This window comes from Diadema antillarum, unplaced genomic scaffold (assembly GCF_040938485.1).
Source record: "Diadema antillarum isolate AM-2024a unplaced genomic scaffold, OU_Dant_1.0 seq00000135_RagTag, whole genome shotgun sequence".
Taxonomy (NCBI): Eukaryota; Metazoa; Echinodermata; class Echinoidea; order Diadematoida; family Diadematidae; genus Diadema; species Diadema antillarum.
Window position 1 is genome coordinate 953007 of NW_027271212.1, and position 26794 is coordinate 979800.

At 38.4% G+C, this 26794-nt stretch overlaps 1 protein-coding gene across 1 annotated transcript; it reads left to right on the forward strand.

Moving 5' to 3' along the window:
* The first annotated feature begins 1951 nt into the window (after positions 1-1951).
* On the forward strand, positions 1952-26794 carry LOC139727513 (peroxisomal N(1)-acetyl-spermine/spermidine oxidase-like). The gene is made up of 7 exons (XM_071638487.1): positions 1952-2150; positions 6226-6393; positions 7098-7213; positions 21657-22360; positions 23748-23970; positions 25139-25336; positions 26582-26794. The coding sequence occupies exons 1-7, from the start codon at positions 1952-1954 to the stop codon at positions 26792-26794; spliced, it is 1821 nt and encodes a 606-aa protein (XP_071494588.1).

Genomic DNA, 26794 nt, shown 5'->3' on the forward strand with positions numbered 1-26794 from the left:
ATGCGTCGTGCATGTTGGTTGAAAGGAAGTTTCATGGGCGCGTAGTGTTTATACCACAGAACTCTTGGTTTATACGAGTAAGAACCGGATACGGTGGGATTGACGGTATAGGTTTGGGGAACGCGTCAATGATTAACGAAACAAATCGCGATAATTCTTTACTTCAGACTTTTTAAATACAGCAATTACCAGTGGGGTGTTTCATAAAGCTGTTCGTAAAGTTACGAACGACTTACGAGCGACTGGTGATGAGTTCTTGTGCTGAATTATGGAAATTCTGATAAGTATAGCACATCAGAACTGATCACCAGTCGCTCGTAAGTTGTTCGTAACTTTACGAACAGCTTTATGAAACAGGGCCCAGGGGCGGATGCAGGAATTCTGTAGGGGGGGGGGGGGGGGGTCGCGCAACTAATATTTATGGTGCCACTTCCGAGGTTCATTTCATTTTTTTCTTTTTATCTCTTTTGTTTTTAGCGAAAAATAAAGGGGGGGGGCGGCGTGCGCCGGCTGCGCCACCCCCCCCCCCCCCCACCCCGATCCGCCACTGATTACTATGACATATTTTATGGCGTCTGGAATAGGCCTTACTTGAAATGAACGAGAAAATAAAGATACAATTAGTGGGGAGACCAAATGAAATATTTTAAACAAATTACCACTTACTAGTATTTCTATATAACCCAAGACTAACCGCATGGGTTCAAAAGAATTTCCTTTACATCGGTTTGAGTAAGAGGAAAAAAAAAAGATGATTCAAAATGTTCAAAGACATAAAACAGCGTACATTAGAATCGAAGTGTAACAAGGGACCAACTTTGAACTCTGAACTTTATTTCTTTCGATCCCTTCCGGAGTATGAGAAATGTAACACATTTAGCATAAAACAATCACAAAATGGCAGTTTTGAAAAAAAAAAACCCGCAAAAGATGAGATACTACAAGCAACAAGGATATAACAAACATTAAATAATATGAATATACATAGAGGTTAAAAAGGTATAAACGTTTTACAAGAATTATGAGCTAAAACTTCTGTAATATCAATTCAACAAACTTGGCGAGTTTAAACAGCACCTTCATATTTTTAGTACATGTATTGAATAACGCATTCATTTTTAAAGTATTTGGTATAATTATGTATTTCTTTGGAATATAAACTTTCCGTTCCTCGGAAAAGTACTCGCAATGGAACATATAATGAAACTCATCACCAATCAAACCAACACTACACAAGGTACACCTCGGTAATCCTTCACAACGCCCACTAAGAATGGCGAGACGATGGCTTCCTCAGCGAAATTTACAGAAGTTTCTACTATTCTCACGATCACATTTAACACGATATGGCTCAAAGGCTAAAGATTCTTTAAAGATTCTATAATTCAAACAATGCCCGTTATCATTTACATTACTCAGCCAGACTTGTCTATCAATCTTTCAGCCGAAGATCGAGTGTACGTTTCAATCACGTGACATCCAAAATTTCCTGCTTATCCCAACATCCTCCAAAACCCCAGATACATAAGATTAATTTTTTTTATCTACCTATAGAACAAAAAGCATTCTTCACATCATGATGCGTCAACTTAATTAACCTGTAAATTGTACAAGACAATTTAGTTTGTTTTCCAGTAAGTAAACTACACCAAAAAGTAATTATTCTCATATTCACTGTATTCGAAAGCTTATATCTCCCTGTTTCCCCGTAGACCATGCAACTAGCAACAGATTTATGAACACCTAAAATATTCCTCAAATGTTATCTTTGAAAAACTTCAATTTGCGAGATATCTTCGAAACCCCACACTTCACTACCATTACCATACAACGCAATTGGACGTATAGTGGGCGTGTGGTGACTTCATGACGGTAAAGGGGGGGGGGGGGGTCATGCAATGAGATGCACGTGGGTATATCTTCCTGATCGGGTATCATCTAATGAGCAAACATGATAGAGTGGCATCTTTGGTGTGAGCTAACGAGCAGTTGCATAGCTGACTCTAAACCAGGGAGGTGCCACTCTCTGCTCGAAACGGAGGCGGACGTGATCGTGCGGCAGTCACAGGCGTATGCCAAGGAGCTTGGTCTGGTCATACATTGTAGCAGGCGAAATGTTCTGACGGGTAGCCGGATTGACGAGTATGGTGGTAATTAAGTGTCTCCTATGCTCGTATTTATCTGTGATTCCCGTGAAATAATGATGTTGACTCGGCGTGATGATGCGGTACAGTGATGTGATCGGGTTTTTTTTTTCAGTCTGATTGAAATGACGAACAAAGATCTTTGCCGCGAACATAACCCCAAAGATTCTCAACAATAACTTGAGAAAATCCAAATATATTTAATACATTTGGTGGGTTGCGTGGACCAGATGACTGCTTGTAACGATGTCGTTCATGAGACTGTAATTGATTTGCACTTGAGGAGAGATGCTTTATCCCCTGCAGTATAGTAGGGCCCTCGTTATGAATGCCGACTAATTTTCTCGGTGCCTGCAGGATGACTCTCTGTCTGTATAAATATACAATATCTTGCCTATCATTTCGGGTGAGCAGCTGAAGTAGCCAAGGGTGAATGGGTAGTGTAGGTGAGTTGGCCTGCAGGTGAGGGGGGTTTCAGGTGAAAGGTGCACCTGCATCAATGAACGCTCGTCTGCATGTGAATAAACCAGTTCGTAATTCCACTTTGCGCATGAGCAGAATGATATTTCGCAATATAAAAGGAAGAATAGGGTTAGGCTGTTATTGCATTCAATACAAAACAATGAAATGGAAGCCTGCTAAATTTTCAACAGACGGAGTTTTCTGATCACCTGGTCTAAACGCAAGTTCATTCTTTGTTTGAACATGAAATCCATATTGTTACGTCGGGCAAGCTTATGCATTATGCCGCTTTGAAAACGAGTGAAGTGCCTAACCAACTGAGAAAAAAAAAAGGTCATTTGTACCAAATCCGTACTACCACTGTGTACATGAGCTAATTACGAACTGGCTTATATGGCTGGAAGCCTCCAAAAAAGAAGAAGAAGAAGAAGAAGAAGAAGAAGAAGAAGAAGAAGAAGAAGAAGAAGAAGAAAAGAAAGAAAAAAAAAAGGAGCCCGTGGGGAATAAAAAGCACCTGCAATGTCAGTCGTGCCTTCAAATGCCAGCTAAGCCTGCGCGTTCACATTTCACTATCACAATAATATTGGAGACTTTTTTACCTACTCAGTACTTCTAATGTCTGAGAGCAATTAAAGGGGAAAATCCAGTCAAAAACATGAGTTAATCTGATTAAAAAAGTAAAATCTTACGAGTTAAACGGTAAAAATTTGACTGAAATTGGATCAAAAATAAGGAAGTTATGAAATTTTGAAGTTTTGCTAATTTCTGCAAAACAGTTCTTGTGTAGTCGCTGTATTAATATGCAAATGAGTGAGCTGACCATGTCACTGATGATCGTGTACAAAAAATGGCAAAAATTCAAGGTTTTTGTCATTGAACTGTAAAACATGATCTTATTTCTGGTTTAGTAACTTCAGAATAGTGGTCAGATATCAGGATTTGAGAGTCGGGCATAGTTGCGTTTGAATAAAAAACTGGAAATTTCACAATTTCATTTACAAACTATGTGGCAAGTTGTGAGGGGATGACAGACTCACTTGTGCATTTGCATATTCATACTGACTGTTCGAGAACTGTTTCCTAAAAGATAAACGAAATTTCAAAATGCCATGACTTAATAATACTACGTCTTAACATCGATTATCCAAATTCAAATATTTACAGTGGTTGTTTCTTTTCCCAACTCACATTTCAAATCTATTTTAAAGCAATATTGCTGGGTTTTTGTTTCTTCTGCAAATGATAAATTATGTCTTTAATGGAGATCCCATGTGTGAGTCAGCCACAACTCACACACATAAGAGATCCCACTCCATTCATTCATGGCAAACACAAGTGAAAGAGCAGAGTGCCAACACGGTGAAGTGTGAAGTGGTCCCCTACCCATTCACATGGAAAACGGGCGAATCAACCCCTCTTGGTTCGCCCCAGGTATCTATAGTCAGTATAGATAGCAATGGTCAGCAAACGGCATTACCATGAACATTGTGTCATACGCTTGAATGAATGGATCTCTCAGTCACCCTAAAATGGAATCTGCTTAACAGCAACAACAACAACATGAATTTGCGACAAACGAGTCAAATGCAATATGGGGACATTGCATACCTCACAACCTGCGAATCAAGGGTCAGGGCGAGGTGTACATTCGCTAATCATGGCGTTACCTACAGCTGTGGCTCCATGCTCGACACTTCAACAGCATTGGATCAGTGCACTAAAACAAAAGATAAACTCCTTTTAGAACGAATCCAATGGTATATAAGCAGCCAGATTGTGCACGTGCGTGTATGATATTATTATTGTATAATAAGGTCTTATTTATCAAGGGTAGCCTCTTCAGTGTTGCCACTGCTCTACCGGAGGGCCCTGCCATTATCATTACCCCAGCGTTGCCAGGTACCCATTTATACACCTGGTTCGAGAGGGACATGGTGGGTAAAAACATCTTGTCCAAGGACGTAAGCACTGGGCGGGACTCGAACTCGGGTCCTCCGATTGGGAGTCGGGAGTCTTATCCACCATGCCACAGCGCCCCCATATTGTATCGCCATATTGTGCCGAACACGCGATTAGTTTCCAATTAGACCTACACGACACACCATCAATTATTGCTGATGACATTTGCGGGTATATATCAACTGGCTCATTACAGCAGCCCCAAGCTCTGCGATGTCGTTTGGCTGATTAAGTTAACGTACTTTTTATATTCAACATAGAGATGTGAGTGGGGAGCAAGCACTACCTTACGTTACATAGACGGTTCGTTAACTTTAAGCGTCCATAAATGCTTACTATAGTCTTTCATGGCACAACTTGACTTGAGGACTTGATATCTACTTGAGACGGAGTGTTTATTGCCATCTCGGTAAAGCAGTAATTCTGCTCCTTGCAGGTACTGTCAAAAATCGTTTCTCATTTTTTTTTTTTGCTCGTTTGTTTCTTTGTTGAACATCTCAAGGCATGTAAGGCCAGATACCCGATGGAGTAATTTAATAAAGAAATAATGTTAACCATTATTATACACTTTACATTTTGAACCATGCATTTAACACCTAAAACCGCATTATCATATATAGTTGTGACGTCTTAATTGGTTTTTGTATCACGAAATATCCGTATAGAGTTGAGTTCTTTCGGTTGGATGTTTTTTTTTTGTGTGTATAGTGGAAAATGTTTATTATGCGAGTCACGTTGAAAGGACGGTCGTCTTTTCGCCGAGATTTTTCTCCATTTTCAAGTTGACGTTCAAGACCAAGACGTTCAAGACATTGAAGATCGGGTGCTGACGTCATCTCACAATTATCGCCTTGGTTTTGACACATTGTCATAATAGACATAAGTTTTGTTGTGTTTTTCTTGTGTGTGTGTGTGTGTGTGTGTGTGTGTGTGTGTGTGTGTGTGTGTGTGTATGTGTGTGGGTGTGGGTGTGATATCTTATAATTCCCGATATGCCTTCAATGGCATGTAGGGCAAGAGCGAACATCTTCAACTTCCGATGCTCATGTGTATGAGAATACAAGGTCATCAGCGAAATCGAGGTCTTCCGATATCCAGAAAATGGACCATCTGATACTTCTCGAGTGTGGTTTTCATCAGTTTGCTTTGTTACCCAGTCAATGGCTATCATGAAGAGAGGGATCCTGCTCCTTACTCCCAGGTCTAACTCCAGACTTTACTTCAAACTTTATAGCCACTATTTCCTGCACTGTATGATAAATACATTATTAGACTACAAACTCTTATGATGAAAACTATATCCTGTGGTATTCCATCATATAAAAATCTGCCACAACCTCAAGCCAAGCTCTATCTCTCCCCCCCCCCCCCCCTCTCTCTCTCTCTCTCTGGTATGGGTGCTATCGAATGCCTTGTCAAAATCGACGAAATCAATAATAGATCTGTCTTTTCCATTTTGTGCACTGTGCAATTATTACGCAGTACAGAAAAAAAGAATGGTCGATGCATCCTCTTCCTCAGCGGAACCTTGCCTGTTCCTCTCTAATAAGTTTTTGGTCAGCATCAAGCGTTTTACAATGATCTTTAAGGAATTCCTGATAGCGGCGTTTTCATGCCAGTTATAAAGATTCCTCAACATTTTCCTTTTCGCACAATGTAGAGTCTGTCGCAGCGATGGAGAGAAGAGGGCGACGTGTCGCCATTGTAGGAGCCGGTATGGCTGGACTGACAGCTGCGGCCAAGTTGAGCAGGTCGAGTCAGTGTGAGGTTCTGGTGTTTGAGGCCATGGATCGAGCAGGTGGTAGGATTTTAACAATCAAGGATTTTGGTGAGTTTCGCTCAAGTTCAAATATCTGTCTCATGGTATGATTTGCTTTGATATGTTTAACTTTGATTTGAGTTTCATTAATTGCTTTAGGTTGTGAATTAGTTTCTTTCTTAGTGTAATGCTAATTGCTAGGTATAATTGGAAAACCAAACCCATCAAAACCGCCTTGCTTCCTCTTTACTATATATTTCATGTGTCGGAGTGTACCGGAGATCATCATTTCTTATTGATCTGATTCCATTCAATATCTTGATGTTTAAAAAAAAAATGAAGTTTATTTTCTAAGTATATACCATGATAGGCAAACAAGCGTAATTTGAAATGGAAATAACAAAGTTTTACTAGCTTTATTAACTCTAGAATCTTAGCTTTATGTAACGTTAAGATCGATCGTCAAGCCAGGCACGCAAACCGAGAAAATAGTACCGATATTTATTTGCTAACAACTTGAGAGAAAATGAAAACATTCGATGATAAATTTAGGGCATATAGTAAATAGATAACAACAAAACAATCTTACCTAGGGAAGGGAGAAGAATGTATAAAGGATAGATAAACGTGAATAAACGTATACTACAGTATAATGATATTTTGTATCGTGACGTTAGAGGTTGTCATTCATGTCCTATACAATTCGTTGGGTGTATGATTTTTTTTTTAATGAGGTGACTTATGTTGGTATTATATAATATGTAATTCATCAGCTAGTCACGTGATTGAACTTGGCGCCAACTGGATACACGGAACGACAGATAATCCCATCTTCGACTTGGCAAAGAAACATCACCTGCTCTCCGTAAGCAATATTTTTTTCAGTTCAGTTCAGTTTTTATTTCTGCATTTCAAAATCAATACAAATCAACAAATCAACAAAATACTTACATAGTCATTTACACAGCTAATATTCGTAACGTTTTAATTGTAAAGTTCTATACTACAATAAATGTAGGGCTTATAATATACCAAATACATGTAACTTATTAAACATGTGCTCTAAACAAAATATACATCTCTCTAAACATGCAATCGCACACTTATAATTCACTGCGCATATTGAATAGTGTAGACTTAATTTGTAGAAATTTTGAGAGTAATCGTGCTAAACCGCACACAGCATGGCATTGGTAGATACAACCATACATCAAGTCGGTTAGTAGTAGTAGTAGAGCGGTTAAGCCCTCAAAATCATGAGAATTGTGCAAAATTTGACTAAAGTATGAAACTTTCACCAGTGTTAGTACATACCATAAGATTCATTTTAAGATCGGGAGGTAAGTCTGATTTGACCTCTGATGACCTCCAGAGGTCAAGGAACTTTAAATATCAGAATATTGATGTTTGGAGGCATTTGTGAATGATAGGCTTAGATCTTGGTTACGCTGCATTAAATTTGCATTTGTACTACAAATCTTCTGATTCCACAGGGCATTGACAGGTTTCTACCTTTGACCTCTGATGACCTTTAGAGGTCAATGACCTCAATATACCATAATATTGCTCTGTGGTGTTATTAGTTAATGATAAGCATGGTTAAGATGTGCAAAACAAGCATATCTGTTTTGCAATGAAACTGTCTTCATTCACTGAGACACTTGATTTGTTCTTGTTATTGTGTTGTGTGTGTTCTATGTCACTCTCTGTTAATGCCTCTGTACATTCTCACTTACCTTATTCTGCTTTTTCTCGTTTCACGTTCTTCTTCTCCGTAGCGATCTTCTGCTTATCGTGATTTTGACGTCGTTTATGCTTATTTCGCTCTGATCGTAAGAGAGGTAGAGGGGGAGGGGTAGCCCTATATATATATAACGAATTGCGAGTAAAAATAAGAACTGATATTGATATTGAAGGTTGTGAAAGCCTGTTTGTGGAAATCATTAATGATAAAATGAAAAATAAGATAATTGGTGTTATATACAGGCCACCAAATCATAAAACCGAAATGTTTTTAGAAAATTTTGATGAATGCCTCAACACGATTACACAAGAAAATAAGGAAATTTATATTATGGGCGACTATAATATTGACATGACGAAAATAGATACTTTAGCGGTAAAATTAAAAACTATTATTTTTTTCATATGCTTTCCATTCCCATATTGATAACCCAACAAGAATGTCCCAAACATCTAAAACCTTGTTGGATAATATTTTTTCTAATAGCTTTTCTGTAAATAAATTCATTAATGGTATTTTATATTATGATATATCTGATCATTTACCGATATTCATTATTCTTCGTTATTCTGAAAACGTCAAAAGTATTTCAAAACCCAGGCCGATAATGTACAGAAAAGAATCAGACGAGAATATTGAATTACTTAATCTTGATTTAGTGAAGGAAGAATGGCAAGAAGTGTATCTTCAAAATAACGCCGATAAAGCTTATGATATTTTCCTAGATAAACTTTTATATTATTATCGAAAAAAACATTCCTTTAGTTAAGAAAAAAACACGCAGAAAGAACAAACATCCCTGGATTACAAAGGGAATCATCAATTCAATAAAAACCCGTAATAAATTGTATAAACTGGCGATTACTACCCACAATACAAAACATTTTACAGATTACAAAAAGTATAGAAATATACTCAGTAATTTGATTCGTATTTCTCGTAAAATGTATTATTCTGATAAGTTTGATAATCAAAAGGATAACGTAAATGGTTTATGGGAAACTATATATGAAATAACAGGTAAAAATAATAAGGAAAGATCGTCCGTTTTTTATAATGACAACAAAGAACTCATAAACCCTGATGAAATATCTGATGCTTTTAACTCATACTTCGTAAATATTGGCCCCCAATTAGCTTCAAAAATAAAAAACAAACATGTTCATTCAAACTTTACTGAATTTCTTCCACCAAACTGCGACAAATCCCTTTTCTTTACCCCCAACAGATGAGGAAGAAATACTGGAGATTGTTAACAGATTAAAGCCAAGTAGATCTAGTGGCCATGATGAAATAAGTGTTTATATACTGAAGAAAATCATCAAACAAATAACCACACCTTTATCTTACATTTTCAATCTTTCACTGTCTTCTGGAATATGCCCAAACTCATTAAAAATTGCGAAAGTAGTTCCAATTTTCAAAAGAAAAGACGACCCTTCTCTTTTAACAAATTATAGACCAATATCGTTATTACCTAGTATTTCTAAAATTCTGGAAAAAATTATTCATAAACGCCTGTACATTTTTCTTCATGTAAATGACCTACTTATACCTAATCAGTTTGGATTTAGAAAGGGCCATTCCACCGATTTAGCTATAATTCAATTGTTAGATAAGATTACTGAATCTCTTGCAAATAAAAAACATTTTATAGGAATTTTCATGGATTTATCAAAGGCTTTTGATACCATAGATCATGATATATTAATTTACAAATTAAAAAGATATGGTATTCGTGGTTTAGCACTTTCTTGGATTATTGATTATTTATCCAACAGAAAGCAATATGTGCTATTTAAGTCATCTAAATCTCCGAATTCTAATATTGTATGTGGTGTTCCCCAGGGATCAATTCTTGGCCCCCTACTGTTCCTTGTATATATTAATGATATAATAAATACATCAAAAACTCTTAAATTTATACTTTTTGCGGATGATACTAATATTTTTTACTCCCATGAGAACCTTGAAACACTGTTTAATACTCTGAACACGGAAATAGACAAAGTCTCCCGATGGTTTATATGTAATAAATTATCCCTTAATGTCTCTAAAACAAATTTTATACGTTTCAAACCTACTGCTTCACAGAACATTAACAGCAGTTATAATATCAATATTGATGGATTATCTTTAACTGAAGTAAGATTTACTAAATTCTTAGGAATCACAATTGACTCGAGTTTAACTTGGAACGATCACATTCATAATATCCACACGTCTGTCTCAAGAACTGTAGGAATTTTATATCGACTGAAAAACTTCATTTCTAAAAATTCCCTGACTATTCTATACAATGCATTGATCTTACCACATATCACATACTGCAATATCGCTTGGGGAAACTGTGGCTCAACTAAAATTAATCCAATTTTTACTCTCCAAAAATGTGCTGTACGTTTGATTACCAATTCCCGTTACTTATCCCCATCCAATCCCCTATTTCGTCAACTAAAAACATTGAAAATTGAGGATCTTCACACCTTTCAAACTGCTGTTTTTATGTATAAATATACATTTAATTGTCTTCCAAAAATTTTTGATGGCTTCTTCACTCCAAATTTCACCGTTCATTCATATCCAACACGTCAGTCGTCCGATTACCATCTCGAAAACCCCAGAATCATTTTAGCTCAAAAATCATTAAAGCACAATGGACCAGATATTTGGAATTCTTTACCCCCTAATTTAAAACAACGTACGTCGTTGAACATTTTCAAACGAGAACTAAAAAACACCCTCATAATCCAGTATACTTCTGACACATAAATATTCATACCACCTGGTCAACAAACACCCTAAACAATGAGTTCACGGCCATAACTGAAGTAACATTCACCTCATCACACTGATACACAAAATAACACTCAACGTACAAACCAAGATTCATCCCAACACAATGCACACCGCACTGCACCGCACGCCCTTTGCACAATTACTTCCCACTCAGTGAGTGGCAAGATTTTCTTTATGTATCTCTTCGTTGAGCCCATTGCGCAATTACCCCCCACTCAGTGAGTGGCAAGATTTTCTTTATGTATCTCTCTACCTGGGGCCATCATCCTCGTCAAGCTTAGCTTATGATGATGGTCCCCTGTATTTCATTTTTATCATTTCCTATTGCTTCCTTTCATATATGATATTCGTTCTTGAAAAAAAAGAAGAAAATGTATGTAAGATCCAAACGTTACGAATATTAGCTGTGTAAATGACTATGTAAGTATTTTGTTGATTTGTTGATTTGTATTGATTTTGAAATGCAGAAATAAAAACTGAACTGAACTGAACTGAACTTATAGATTACTCCAGTGTATTTCCTCTTTCTGGCGACTGGTCATTTTCTTGTACCATCCACTTATCTACACTGTAAAAAATCGGTGTTAGATTTAACACCACGGGTGTTAAATCTAACACCGGTCAAACTTCAATAAAGGACCACACCAACAGGTGTTGAAAATGCACTTTGATGGTGTTGAAAAGTGTTCACCTGACACTTCGTGGTGTTAATTTGACACTGTACCTGTTGTTATTTTGACACTGTACTGGTGTTAATTAAAAAATGACACCACATGGTGTTGATTTGATATTTGTTGGTGTTAATATCAATGGTTTAACACCCGTCCAGCTTCAATAAGAGACCACACCAGCTGGTGTTACTTTGGTGTAAATCTATTTTCACATTTTTTTCAAAAATCTAGTATTTTAATGTAAAATTCTTGATCGTCTTGTTTAAATTAAAAATCAACAAGAAGTGCAGTTACTAAGAAACTCTTCAAAAAACAGTTTAAAATTTGGAAATGACACCAGGAGGTGTTAATTTAACACCATAAATGAGCACCGAAAATTTAACACCAGCTCGGTGTTCACTATTTAACACCGGACTTTTTGCAGTGTACGATATCCTAGTTTTGCTGATATCGCAGACTTTTGTATTCTCGTCTCGTATTTTAAATTATGGCTAATTTTCTTAATGCTCCTTTTAATTCCGTATCGAATGATGACTTTTTTGAATTGTTTAGGAACACCAGTTTAGACTCTGACCCTGTTAGCGGGCTAACCAACACACGACCCACCCCTTATGATGATTTTGTTACCGAAAGCCTGAATACAGCAGCTAGTGAATTGCCTCATGATTTTAGTAATGATCTCACTCAAAATATGTTGTGCAATTATATCACAGTGAATCAATACAAAGATATGATTCACAACTTCTCTGAGGATACATTTTCTTTATTACACTTAAATTTAAGGAGTTTGAATAAACATTTTGATGATTTAAAGTTTTTATTAGAATCTGATAAAAGTCAGTCGCTATCGGTTATCGGATTAAGTGAGACATGGTTAACTTCCAATGCAGGAAATTCCTTTGCAATCGATGATTACGATTTATTTGTTAATAATAGGCCTGATAAGAATGGTGGGGGTGTTGCATTGTATATATTATGTTGCTTTGAAACTATTGTCCACGAAGGTATTTCTAGAATGGACAATGCTGTTGAATCTTTGTTCATAGAAATTCTCATCCCAGGATGCAGAAATCTTATGGTAGGCATTATATACAGACCTCCTAATTCAAACGCCAATGATTTTTAACGTATTACTCAGATTTGGCAAATTCATATGTTTTCCGAAATAAGGATTGCTTTTTGCTCGGCGATTTTAATATTGATTTGCTGAAGTCTGAGCATGATAATATCTCTAGTGATTTTATTCACACACTTCTATCCTCATCCTTTCCCCCGCTTATCTCCAAAGCCACACGTATTACAGATCGTTCTGCCACCCTCATTGACAACTTTTTGTGTGTGTGTAATAATACCCCTCCCCGATTCTTTCATAATTCTTTCAGATATGACTGACCATTTTCCAATAATGACTTGTTTTACTCTTAAAACATCATCTAATATCAAACCTCTGTCATTTTCTTTGTTTAGTCGTAGGGTTTCACCCAAAAAGTTAGCTAGTTTTGATGTGGCTCTCGAGAATTCTGACTGGTCAGGAGCGTTTGGCAGCGATGATATCAATATATCTTTTCATAATTTCATGGAAATATTTAACCACTATTTAGATGATGTAATTCCAAAAAAAAAAAAAAATAGAACAGACTATAAAAAAAAAACACCCAGGTTACCTTGCATCTCCAAATCAACCCTTCGTTCAATTAATAGGAAAAATCGTTTGTATTATAAGTATAAGTTGGAAAAAACTGAGCGATCGAAAAATAGATATACATCATACAAGATTACTTTGACAATGATTTTACGCTCTGAAAAGAAAAGATATTATTTCAAGCAATTCTCGAGATATAGGTTTGATATGAAAAATACTTGGAAAATTCTGAAACAGGCCATGAATGTTCCGAGTAAACACTCTGACATTGACAAAATTAAAGTGAATGATGAATTGATTAATGATTCTCTTCATATTGCAAATATCTTTAATTCCTATTTTTCAAAAATAGGTAAAAATTATGCTCAAACTATTCCTGCAACAGAAACTCATTTTACTGAATTTTTAGGTCAACGCAACTCTGATTCCATATTTTTCACACCAACTAATAGATTTGAAATTATTGATATAGTTTCCTGTTTTGAGAACAAACGAAGTTCTGGTTATGATGAGATAGATAATTTCATACTTCACAAAGGGTGTTATTTCCTCGATTGCTGACCCACTTGTTCATATATTTAATTTGTCAATCCTCAACGGTGTGTTTCCGGATGAAATGAAATTGGCTAAAGTAATACCAATATTTAAGAAAGATGATAAACTTGAAGTCAGTAATTATCGCCAGATTTCATTATTGTCTTCATTGTCTAAGGTTTCAGAAAAACTTATTTATAAGAGAATGAGCAATTTTTTGAAGGTACATGAAGTTTTTACGAACTCTCAGTTTGGTTTTCGTGAGAAACATAGTACTTCGCATGCTCTTTTATATTTCGTTGATAGAGTAGTTCATGCCATTGATAATCATTCTCATTTAGTTAGTATTTTCTTGGACTTCTCCAAGGCCTTCGACACCATCAATCATGACATTTTACTTTATAAAATCGCCTTATGGAGTACGTGGGAAGGCCTTGGAGTGGTTCAAGAGTTATTTGTTCGATAGAAAACAATTTGTTACAATTAAAACAATGATTCAGTTATCAGAGAAGTTAATGTGGCGTCCCACAGGGAAGTCTTTTAGGGCCGTTATTTTTCATTATTTATATCAATGATTTTTGTCGTGTATCTGGTGATCTCTCTTTTATTCATTTTGCAGATGATACAAACGTATTTTTTGCCCATAATGATATTGATTTTCTTGTTCACAAAATTAACATTGAATTGAATAAAGTGACAAATTGGGTCAGAGCTAATAACTTATCACTTAATGCTCAAAAAACGAAATATATGATTTTCAGCAATACTGTTGATAGTTTAAATACAAATATAGTTTTAGATGATTCTCATCTACAAAGAGTATCAAATATTAAATTCTTGGGGGTCATTGTAGATGATAAACTTTCCTGGAAATCACATGTTGATAATATTTGTAATATAATATCGCGTAATGCAGGTGTTATTAATAGATTGAAATTTCATATTCCACAAAAAAACATTACTTATGTTATATTCGTCGTTAATATTGCCTCATTTGAATGATGGAGTCTTAGTTTGGGGCAACACGCATCAGAATTTACTTGAAAGAGTGTCCCTCTTGCAAAAGAAAGCCCTCCGCATTATCTGCCATTCCCCTGTACGTTCTCATACAAACACGTTGTTTGCCTCTAATAAGCTCTTAAATATTAAAGATTTATTTTGTATAATTTAGGCCAATTTATGTATAAGTATTGTAACAATTTGCTTCCATCTATTTTTGATTCCATGTTCCTAAAAAACAAATCATTTCATGAATATCCCACTAATCGTTACAATGAATTTCATTTACCCCTCTTACGCACGATCCTTGCTGAAAATACACTTAATCGGCCCAAATTACTGGAATTCTCTGAATCATGATATAAAAAACGCCCCATCCATACATTCTTTCAAGAGGAGACTGAAGTCCTTTCTATTGCAGTCGTATGACTATGCAGGACACAACTAGCCATTTGGCCTTCTTTCTCACATACAGACTTACTCACTTTTTCCTCTTTGAAGAATAAATTGTAATTTCTTGGATGTCTGCTGCCATCTACGCTTTCGCCAAAAGAGTCAAAGACATGAATGTCTGTCTTATTCCTGTTCTCACGTCCCTTCATTTCCTTGCTTTTCTCCTTTCAGACGCTAGAATATCACTTTTTTCCCCTCCACAACCATCATCTGTTTCTCTTGACACGCTTCTGTCGAAGATCGCTGTCTCTGTTGTGCATTTTCGTTTGCTATTTTGTCTTCTATTTGTTAATCGTTTCCATTCCGTTTTGTCCCGTACAGCCTTTTCTTCAGTAGTTGTTTTGTTGTCTAGTCTTGTTTCATGTTTGTTCGTGTCTGTTAGTCTTGTCCATCCCGTTTTGTCCCGTACAGCCTTTTCTCCAGCAGTTGTTTTGTTGTCTAGTCTTGTCCTATGTTGTTCACGTCTATGATAGTAAGTGTATTTATCTGTGAATCTAATCCTCAGTGGGCTCCCAGACTTCTTCCTCTTTTTTTTCTCTCCTTTTGTATTTATGATGCTTCAATTAATCTTTCCATTGATGTTATTATTCCAGAGGGGCCCACATTCTACAAGCTCTGTCTTTTTAGTGAGTCTCTCCATTTTTCGCATTAAGCAAAGTTATACAGTGTCATGTACTTTATTTTGATCACTTCTGTTTTTTTTTTACTACAGTGTATAATTACTCAATTGTTTTACATTCTTTTCGATACAATATTCTGTTTACCTTATTCTCTGTTGTCAAAAGAAGTGTAACTTATATGTTTTGTCGAAATATGAAATAAACTCTGAATTGAAATTGAATTGAATTCCAAAGAGCAAAGACAGGTTTCTAACTCTGACCTCTGGTGACCTTTTAGAGGTCAATGACCTTTTAGAGGTCTATGACCTTTTAGAGGTCTATGACCTCAAAATATCATAATATTGATCTGTAGTGCCATTAGTTAATGAGAAACATGGTTAAGATGTACAAAACAAGCATACCTGTTTAACAAGAAATTGTCTTCACATTCCAAAGAGCACAGATAGGGCTCTACCTTTGACCTCTGGTGACCTTTATAGGATGTACAAAACAAACACAATTGTAGCCCAGATAGCTACTAGCACATGTTTAAAATAAAGAATAGAATAGAATAGAATAGAATAGAATAGAATAGAATAGAATAGAATAGAATAGAATAGAATAGAATAGGATAGAGAGTAAAAGAAAACAGAACACTGCAGTCGTTTTCCTAGACACTCTGTGAGGTGGTATACTCAGTCTTTTCCCCTTCTTGGAATTTATGAAACCGTTTATCTTCCTTCCAGCTATTTCCTTTTTCTTTTTTTTTGGATCAAAACCACCTCTTCCAAGAAAAGTCTATGGTCATAGGAATTTATGAGTTTGATGTTGGCTACTTTCCCCGCTAGTGGTCAGCACTCTCCATCCCCAAAGCCCCGCGCCAAGTTACGGGGAATGACGTGATGACGTGTTTTTGCCCTCTGATCCCCAAACATAAATGACCCTCTAAGCTGGAAGGTGGCCCTCCTGCCAGAATTTATTCCTCTGTTTTAGCATTTATTGTTTAGTGGAGTGGGTCAAACAGGAACTCCAAAGACAAATTCAGGGATAATGACGCAGAACAACGATGACGTTGGTTGCCATAAGGACACTAATATTCATTTGGTTTATCATTTTGATATCCAAGAAACAATAAAGTCTTTTCCGGTGTTTACAGAGAACAAGTGAATGAAAAAACTAAAAGACAGTGGGCGAGTTAATCAGAAATTGAGATGAATCGTAGAAAATTGATTTTTCACAGAAACGAATAGGGGGAGCAAATTGAACATTGACCATTAAGGAATTAATTTCTAGTGAACGCCACACCCCAATGTAAGATTGAGCCAATGAAATGCTTTAGGGAAAGGAAGTTTGTTAGTAAATTAGTTATAAAAAAAACATGTCTCAGCCGAGAAATCAGTTAGAGTGGCAAGCACAGTGGGAGCGGCTTCACACTATGTAGTGAAGCAAAGGCTGCAGAGTATTTGGGAATTTTGAGGAACTTTGAGAATAGTTGGAGACCACAGAGATAAAGTCAGGAGTTCCCCTTTCTTGGTACATCATGCCCCCCCCCCCCCCTCCAAGTCAACCAACTAATCTTTATCGACGCTGAATGCACCATCGACCTAAGCTGCGAATGTGATGAGGATCTGACTGTCATGACTGAACCGGCGAGCAGCAGGACATTAGGAAAAACTATGAGTCACGATAACACAAAACTTTGGTTTACGCCAATTTGGAGTGCAATTACAAACTCCAAATAGTCAACTGGTGTCATCGGAGATGTTGAAGCGCCCTGTCAGACTGATACAAAGCGGAGAGTGATAGTGACGAAGAGAATAGGCCTACTGACAGCGTGACGGCAGACCGCTCAACGGACGGCCCAGTCACACTGACGAGATCGACAATGACATGCAGACGAGGACCTCATTCGTCGACCGAGAGTAATCATTTAAAAAGAATGACTTTAATTTACGTTTGAAAACATTTCAAGAGATATGTACTGTTTGCAGTCTTGTGAACATACTTGTATCTTTAGCGAAAACTGTTCGAGTACGTGGGCAGTGATAAGTAGGCCCCTATAAATCACTCTGTCGAGTAAATTATATATGAACAAAATGTCTTCTTTTGAGCATGTATTGTGTTGAAAAGTTCTTGGTAATTTTCCACTCAAAATGTGTACATGAAAATTCCGATGTTAAAAGCATGTGATGGGAAATGTAAACAGTATGTGCGAATGCTTTCTGTTTCCTGCTAAACTTGTTTGTTAGTGGGGAAAAGAAAAGAAAAGAGAAGAGAAGTCTCTCTCTACCACGTCTACATACCACAACGCCTACGGATATCTTTGTTTCACATTGTTAGTGGGGAAAAGAAAAGAAAAGAGAAGTACTCAGCTCACTTCATGAGAGATGTTCAGATCCCGCTCGACACCACAACGCCTACGGATGTCTAGGCTGAGGGTGGGTATGAATGTCCTATAGGGCCGATAGAGCACGAACAGTATAAAGTGCAGATACTTTTGAAGAGAAACAATACTTTGTTTCACACAAGATGAAAAAGCAGAAAGACAACTGATAATCATCCGCTCATGTAAAATCAAGCAGAAGTTTTTCAAAACATTTCAAGAGGCATCTTGGTGAGTTACAGTCTGTTAAACATGCCAATATACTGTGAAAAAAACAAATTGAAGGCCACCTTCAATAGGTCACCTGCGGTACAGCCTCGCATTTTCCGACATCACAACTAACTTTGATCAACACGTTCCATATATACGCGTGGAGAGGGAAAATGATAAACAACAACATTGCAAGATTGATGCATTTCTTCCAAGACAACAGACAGGAACTGATTCCACGTAAAATACATAAACATGTATTTTGATTTTTCCATGCATTTTCCCATATCATTACACACAATCATTACACACGTATACTTGATATGGTGTTCAGCTCACTGTGTGCAGACTGAGCACGACCCGATAATTCAGAACCTCTGCCTGAGAAAGGCTTGTAGCCTATCCCGCGAGTCAAAAAGAAGCTTTGTTATCATCTCGTGCATCCTGTACTCTATGTGCAATGCACTCATCATAGAGACAAGCTTGCCTTCACCCAAACTGTTTAGATATTGCCATTGGAAGACTCCGATGATCGCATACAGTGGCTGTGCACCTATAAGAACGCTGGTCTGACCTCAGGATGTCTATCCAGTTTAGTCGTGGAGGAGATCTGTGTGCCGAACGCGTGCTTCACTGAAGACGCAGATGCTGCCCTGTCTTGAAAGAGATTGAGGGTATAGATCTAGACCAATTTCAGCAGGTTACACTGAATCATCACTTGCTGGCAGAGAGTCTTAACCAGATCATGCAGGTGATATTACCTGCTGCCAGCGTACCCTGATTCACATATTGGAAACAACCAATATTTGGGCATGGGGGCACAACTCTTGGCCAGGCCCAAGTGTTAGGGAGTATCGAGCATAAAGAAGACAATTAGAGTAAATAGTAGTTCCACTCCTATTTGGAATTGAGATTCCTAAACAGGTCATTGAAAAAATGCCCAAAATTGCCTGACGTAATGACCCAAACTTAATTGGATGACAATAGCAAGTTGCAAGACACAGGGTTGCTTCATGTGGAATGCATGTTATGCCTCACAGTATGTCGCTTTCCAGATGGTCCATGACGTCACTGTATGCTCCAGGACCATGAGTCATTCACCGGAACCATACAGCCCACGAGCTTGACACTGACCAACACAGGCCCGCCAGCTCGAAACTAGGAATCATTGCCCATGAGCTTGACACTTTAGGCAAACCAGGCCTCCGACACATGGGGGGGGGGGGGGGGGGGGAGGGGGAGGTCCACAAGACCTTCACTGAATAGATTAAGCTTTCTGATGTAATACATATATTAATCTCGTGGGCCTTCTTTTCCTCGAGTGTCAAGCTCGCGGACCGCACAGCTTGTGGGCCTATTTTTGATGTCGAGCTCATTGACCTTGTTCATCTAGTGTTTAGGTCACGGGATGTAGGACTCGTGGGCTGCGTAACTCATGGGCTGTACGACTCGGGCTGTGTGACTCATGACGGCCCAGCCCGCTTCAGTGTAAACGCACAAAAGGCCAAATGCGGGGCCAAAATTGGCCTCGCATTTGGTCTCGCTCTGGAGGTGGTCTCGGCCGCGGCCGAGCCGCGGCCGAGCCCGGCCTTTTCTCAGTGTAAACCCAAACTGGGCCAAATGCGCGGCCAATTTTAGTCTGGCTTCCAAACCCTCTGCCCGTACTATTTCGCTATTCAGGATATTAACCCCCTCAACGTCGAAAGCTAGTATAGTTTAAGGTGGTTTTGTCCTGCAAAGGATTTTTCCTTCGGCAAAGGCTTTTGCCCGAACGGCGACTTCGTCGCCACGGAATCCAGTTGGCAAAGGGTCTGCAAACCAGACTATACCAAATTGCGTTTATTTACAAGCAGAGCGCCACTACGACAAAATATTGAAAGGTTTGAATTATTTGAAATTAGGCCCCTATTTGAAAATTGCGGGGCTCGGCCGTGGCTCGGCCGCGGCTCGGCCAAGCCCCACATTGTAAACGGGGTCATACTACAGAGCAAAGGGTGTTCATCAGCGGAATGTTTTGGAAGGTGGGATGGGAGTAACGAACTGAAAAAAAAAAAACCTTCCGAGCCCACCTCCCCCCCCCCCCCCAGAAAAAGACGACTTTCTACCCTGCACTTGCTCCTTTGAAATGTTAGAAGCGCAAGTTCAGTGATGAAAAAAGTGATGTACTCTCTCTTTCTGCTTCACCTCCCCCTTCAAAAACCTTCAAAACCCTGTCATTGATGAAGGACTAACTACGCGTGAGGGAAATGTAGAGAGGAATGAAAACAGTGAAATAAGTTTGAGGTACACATTCATCAAAATGTGTATCGTTGTTGTAATGTTGATTTCCCGTAGCCATTCGACTGCGTGCAGCCTGAGAATACTCACATTAGTCTTCTACATAGTATATTCTAAATAAATGACAACAAAGGGCTTTCCGTCTCATACAGCATTCTCCGTAAATACCCCCCCCCCCCATGCTCCTCCGAACAACATTCACTGTAGCACTGCGGTTGTTTCGTGTGAAGTCAACGGTGCAGATGACCCCATTGTCTAATGCTAAGTCGGGAGAGCTAAATGCTAGTTTTTCGACTATCCGTAGAATCGGTAGAAATGAAGCATGTTCTCATGTAAATTTTTTTCAAGAATGCGTTATTTGACGCGTAAAGTCTCATATGAAAGGGGAAAAATGAATATTTGCGTTATGAACTTTGTTTTTTGGAAACGTAACGTTAAAAGTCTGCAAAACTCACTTAAAGTCGCCATTTCCGCGTGCAAATGAAAATTTAGTAGCACCACTGTTCATTGTTCTAGCTCAGTCATGCATGAACGATGAACATTAAGTTGTATATCAATGAAAGAAGAAAAGTTTATCTTTCCATTGATGTATATCTCATAAAGAAAATGTATGATTTCGATAGTAACAAGTTGCATGGAAACCCGGTTTCGTTTTTTTCTGGGACACGCTGTATATAACTTAGGAGTGTTGCAAGAAAGTCGAGTTGCGATTAATTGCAACTTTCTTGCAACACCCCCTTAGATCTTCTACATAATCCTGTTTGCGATGCAAGCATGCTCTACCCATAAATCATGTTCGTGAAGGAAGGTTTCAGCCATGATAAGCAATCTATTGTGCTATAGTATAAGTTTCGCATTATTTCACGAACTGTTTGTTATGATGACGATATTTTGTATATCATATACGAATTGTCCCAAGTAACAAATTGTATGTTTTGTTATATCTATGAGTGTTTCATATTTTGAGGTAGTGAATGAATTCTTAACGGTTCAATGCACTTCAATTCCTCTATTGTAACAGAGTTCATGCAACGATCTGAGCGCATACGACGAGTGTGTTGCCTGGTACCATTTACCTGACGACGAAGATTGCACCTTCTTCGTCGATGAACATGGAAATCGAATAGATGTTCGGTTGGCCTCGAACTCTCGAAAGATCTTTGGCGAGGTCCAAGAGCTGATAGTCAGGGCGGACCGAAACGAGCTGGACTACAGCCAGAACTTTGGCGAGTTCATGCGGACAGGATATGCAGAAGAGCTGAAGCAGCAAGGAGTGACCAGTGATGACGAGCTACGTCAATACTGGTTGTTGTACGAGAACTGGTGTCGGTTGGAATGTGTCGATATTGGTTGCGAAGACCTCCAAATGGTACATCTCAGAAGCTACAGGAACTACCAAGTGCTAGGCGGTCGCTATTTAACCAACCTCGGGGATGAAGGCTACCAGGGAATCTTGGACAGACTCCTCGCTGACATCCCAACAGGTAGTATACACTATGAAACGCCTGTCGCCCAAATATGCTATGGAGAATGTGCCGGCGAAGAGAGCGTCCTAGTGAAGACGGAGGCTGGAGAATCCTTCCTATGCGATCACGTCATAGTGACGTCATCTATTGGCTTTCTGCAACAAAATATACATACCTTCTTCGAGCCACCTTTGCCCAGGTCTAAAGAGGCGGCTCTCCGCGCTTTCAACCACGTTACTGTAAACAAGATTTTCTTAAGGTAATAACTTGTGACTTTGGAAGAACAAACCATTGATAACGAAACAAACAAACAAAAAAAAGTTACCACGAAATCTTTGTATATCAATGACGAGTGCAGTCCCTCGCTTTAATGCAACAGCATTCGCTCTTTCATTATCACGAAAAATTCATAGCGATTTCGACAAGGAGATACTATACAAACTTCAACATAATTTTCCATACCATGATGAAAGACCAGTTGCTCCCCCATAAGTAAATCGCAATAGATCTAAAAAGAACAAAACCAGAAAACAATTGGCTTTCTGCAAAAACCGACAAGAAAAGCACACCATTATGTTATTATCATGATCTTCTTATATCTTATTACCTGTATGCTGTTCGTTAAGGTCATAGATGTGTCATAACCATGTACTGGAAACGAAAAGAAAAGGAGAGAACGTAAATATCATGACAAGACAAATAAAACTGGGAATCGCGAAGGAGAGTCCAGAGAAAATTAAGGAGAAATATCGAGATTCTTGTTCTCATAGATGTCACTGCCGTAGTTGTTATTGTTCGAGTGGTTTAAAACAGGCCACCGTTTGCATGGAATATAACTGCCCGCTTGCAGATTATTGTGCTTATTGTTGCTAGGTTACTGTGATGTCGTATACATTAGGTATGTAATTTCCTGTAAATGTACTCAAAAATGTGTCCACGTGGCTGTGAAATCATAATAATGTATATTGTTAAATGAAAGCAAGAGATTGTTAAGCAGAGGGGCGAAGATATGAGGTATGAGTTTCCTTCAATTTCTCTGCCCTCTGTACAAATGAAATCAAATTTGTATGATTAAAACTGCTGATCTATATTGTAACAAACATGGGTATTTGTTCCAAGTTCATCGTTTCACTGCCGGCAACCAGGGATAGCCTGGTAGTAGCGTCGCTGCCCGGAGAGCAGTAGATTACAGTCTCGATTCCCGCTGGTTCCTTTTTTCCGACATGTTTGTTAAAATGTAAATCAGCGGTTGCGATCTTACAAATTTCATTTGTACGGAGGGAAACAAAATGATGAAAACTATGTATTGTTGTCCGCGATATACTATTAGGGAACTTTAGATTTCGCCACGTTGACGTTCAGAGGGAAAAAAATGCGCATGCGTAAAATCGATCTATTTATATCTCACGTTGTCTGAGTTTTCACTACTCGTTCTGGGCTATTTTTACGTCCGCTCAATTCACGACGCAGAGTTTGATAAACTGATCATAATGTGAGCGCAACTCTACTTATTGTAGGTTGCGTTCTCGCGTAATCTAAAGCTACTTTGCAACGCAACGCAGGGAGAGAGGAGAACGGCCAACGCAGTTGTCGTCTGAAAAAGGTCCGCGTCACAAATCTAAAGTTCCCTATTGATATGTTTGCAGGTTCAGCAAACCCTTCTGGAGCAGCAAAGACTTTTTGATCGACCTTCTTTGGAAGCCAGTCTCAGAGGGGGAGGAGCTGGATGACGAGATGGAAAAGAACAAGTTTTATCGCATGCTCTCCGAATTCGTGGCCGATACACGGAACGAGGACGTGTTAATGGGTTGGGTCTGCGGCCGGGGAGCCGAATACGCCGAGACGCTAACGGAGGGGGAATTGAAACAGGTTGGTCTTTAATCTTCCAGAAAACAGCTAATTTCTGCCGAAATGTGAAATTAAACCACTGAATCATATCACTCTCATAAGACAAACTTAGTCAAACCTTAGACAAGTGATATCAATATTGTTCAAGAGTTTTGAAATACAGGCGGCTAATCATAACAGATTTGAGTGCATTTGACACAAAATGATTTCCAAAATGACTATAAACTGTAGTTTTTCTTCAATCAATAATAAATGGTAAACGGAAATAAATGAACATTCGAATAAATGCAATCACGATATCTTAAAATTTTAAACTGTATTATCCTCTTGCTTCCGATAACAATTTCAAAACAATCCCACTCGAATCCATTTCACTCAGCTGTGGAGTTGTAAAGAATGATACAGGAGGGTACATTTTGCGACGTTCGTACATTGTTTGTTTATTTGTTTATGTCTGTTTACTCTGTTGTATATTTGTCTTTGTGCGGAAATAAATTCAGAACGGATTTTGAGAATTTTCAAGGAAAATCAGAAATCAGCTTAGTAATATGTGATTACGTTAGTTTGGAGGGGACCCGGATCACCGTCTGGATCCAGGGTGTTTTTGTTATTGGAAGAATTCTCTTTCATAACAATAAGCAATCGTCGAGGCCCATCTTGCTGGATGAATGCGATTAAAGGGGAAGTTCAGACAATTTTCATAATTTCACATCATGTAGTACACAAATCGACAGCTGCATGTATAATAGATTTGAGGAATTTATTGTGGTCCTTGAGCAGAGAAACCAATACTTTGAAATATCCAAAAACAAATTTCACTGAACAAGGATGATGGCATATGGAGGCTCACATAATTTCAGAAATGTAGTAATGTAATTCCATTACAATACCGCTTGCTTAACAAGTTCACCTGTTTGGAATTTATGCATGCTTTCTTGTTTTATTCAGCTTCCATAAGCCCCTATCACTCATGCATTCGTAAGGTGAAGCTGCCATGTCATCATCCTTACTTGTTCACTGTGATTTGTTATGAATTTTGAAAAATCGTTTATTCCTCATCCCAATCATTATAAATTCAGGAAGTCTGTATCCAGTATAACCAATTTGTACTTGTTCAAATGTATTGTCTAAAAGTCAACCGAAGGTCTCTTGATATATTATACATTGTTTTTTTTTTCTTTTTCAAAAGAGCTGTGCTGCCCTCTTGAGGCAATTCCTGGATGACCCGAACATCCCCGAGCCCAAATCGGCCATCTGTTCCCGTTGGCATGGCAACAGATACCAACGCGGGTCGTACAGTGCATTTCTACCAATGACAGCCACGGGGTCGGAGTATGAGATCATGAACTCACCAGTGTTCTGCGGCAAAACGGGAGGCGGACATAAGGTAGGAAGCTAGGTGATTGTGGGGATTCATCTGCTCTCACGGAATCATAATCTCTTTCAGCATTAAATTTTCTTTTTCGAATTACTTTTCTTTTCTTTGTAAAGGGCTGTCTAAATGAAGTTCCGAATACAAAATGATAACGTATCGAGAGAATATACATTCAAAAACTATCTAAATTGGATTTGAAGGTAATACATGTAGTATTTATTTCTTCTTTTTTTTTTCACAACAAAACAATTCTCATCTCTCGACAAAACAAGAAATATCAAATCTTCAAAATACCATACTCAATTTTCACGAAACACAGAAGCTAAATAAGGAAGAGCTGCAATTATGCATGAACATGGTAAATAACCTAAGAATCAACTAAAATGATGTAGCCTCCTTATGTTTGATTCTTCTTAAACAGACTGATCCATACTTCCCTCTGGTCATCCTATCAACGTAATCCTTAGAAGCCTTTTGTGTTACAGGTTAATGAAATAATGTATGCACTGTAAAAAGTCTGGTGTTAATATGAAACACCGAGCCCGGTGACCATTTTCGGCGTTAAATTACCACCTCCAAGGGGTGTTTCATCAACGTTTGTCGGCGCTGACATCTTGAATCACCATAGTAACAGTCAGTGACCAGAGCATCTCAGCCAATCAAAACCAAGGATTTGGCTGAAATTGGTCAGCGCCGACAGTTGTCGGCGCTGACAAGCGTTGATGAAACACCCCCAGGTGTCACTTCAAAATATAAAACTTTTTTTCTCTCTCTCTCTCCTTTTTTTTTGATAGGTAATTAGTTGTTGTTCTTGTTAATTTTGAACTTCAACAAGATGAACAAGAACTTTCCAATAAAGTCTGATAGTTGTTTATTGGGGGAAAAAGTTGTGAACACACTGACACCTCAGTGACACCAGTTGGTGTGGTCTCCTATGGATACTGGGCGGATGTTATACCATTGACTTTAACACCAGTAATGTCAAATCAACACCATGCGTATAGTGTCATTGTTGAATTTACACTAGCAGCCGACCAGCGAAATGACAAAAATATCGCCAGCTACAGTGTGAAATTAACAGCACGAAGTGCCAGATGAAACACTTTTCAACACCATCCCAACATACTTTCTACACTTGTCGGTATGTTCCCCTATTGACACTTAATCGGTGTAAGATTTAACATCCATAGTGTTAACTCCAACACCAATCTTTTTGCAGTGTGCATGACATAGTGTATAAATGTCTCCTGTCTGCAGGTGCCGACAATTCTCTTTGCCGGAGAAGCATACCACGAGGGTTTCAAGTCTACTGTGCACGGTGCAATGACTTCCGGTCTGGACAGAGCCATGGATCTCATCCACTACTGGTCACAAGAGGATTCTGAGGTCAAGTGTGCGTTGGACCAAGGAGGTACCACTGGGGGAGGTCTGACAAGTAGTCCCCGAAAGATGAAACCTCCATCAGCCTAA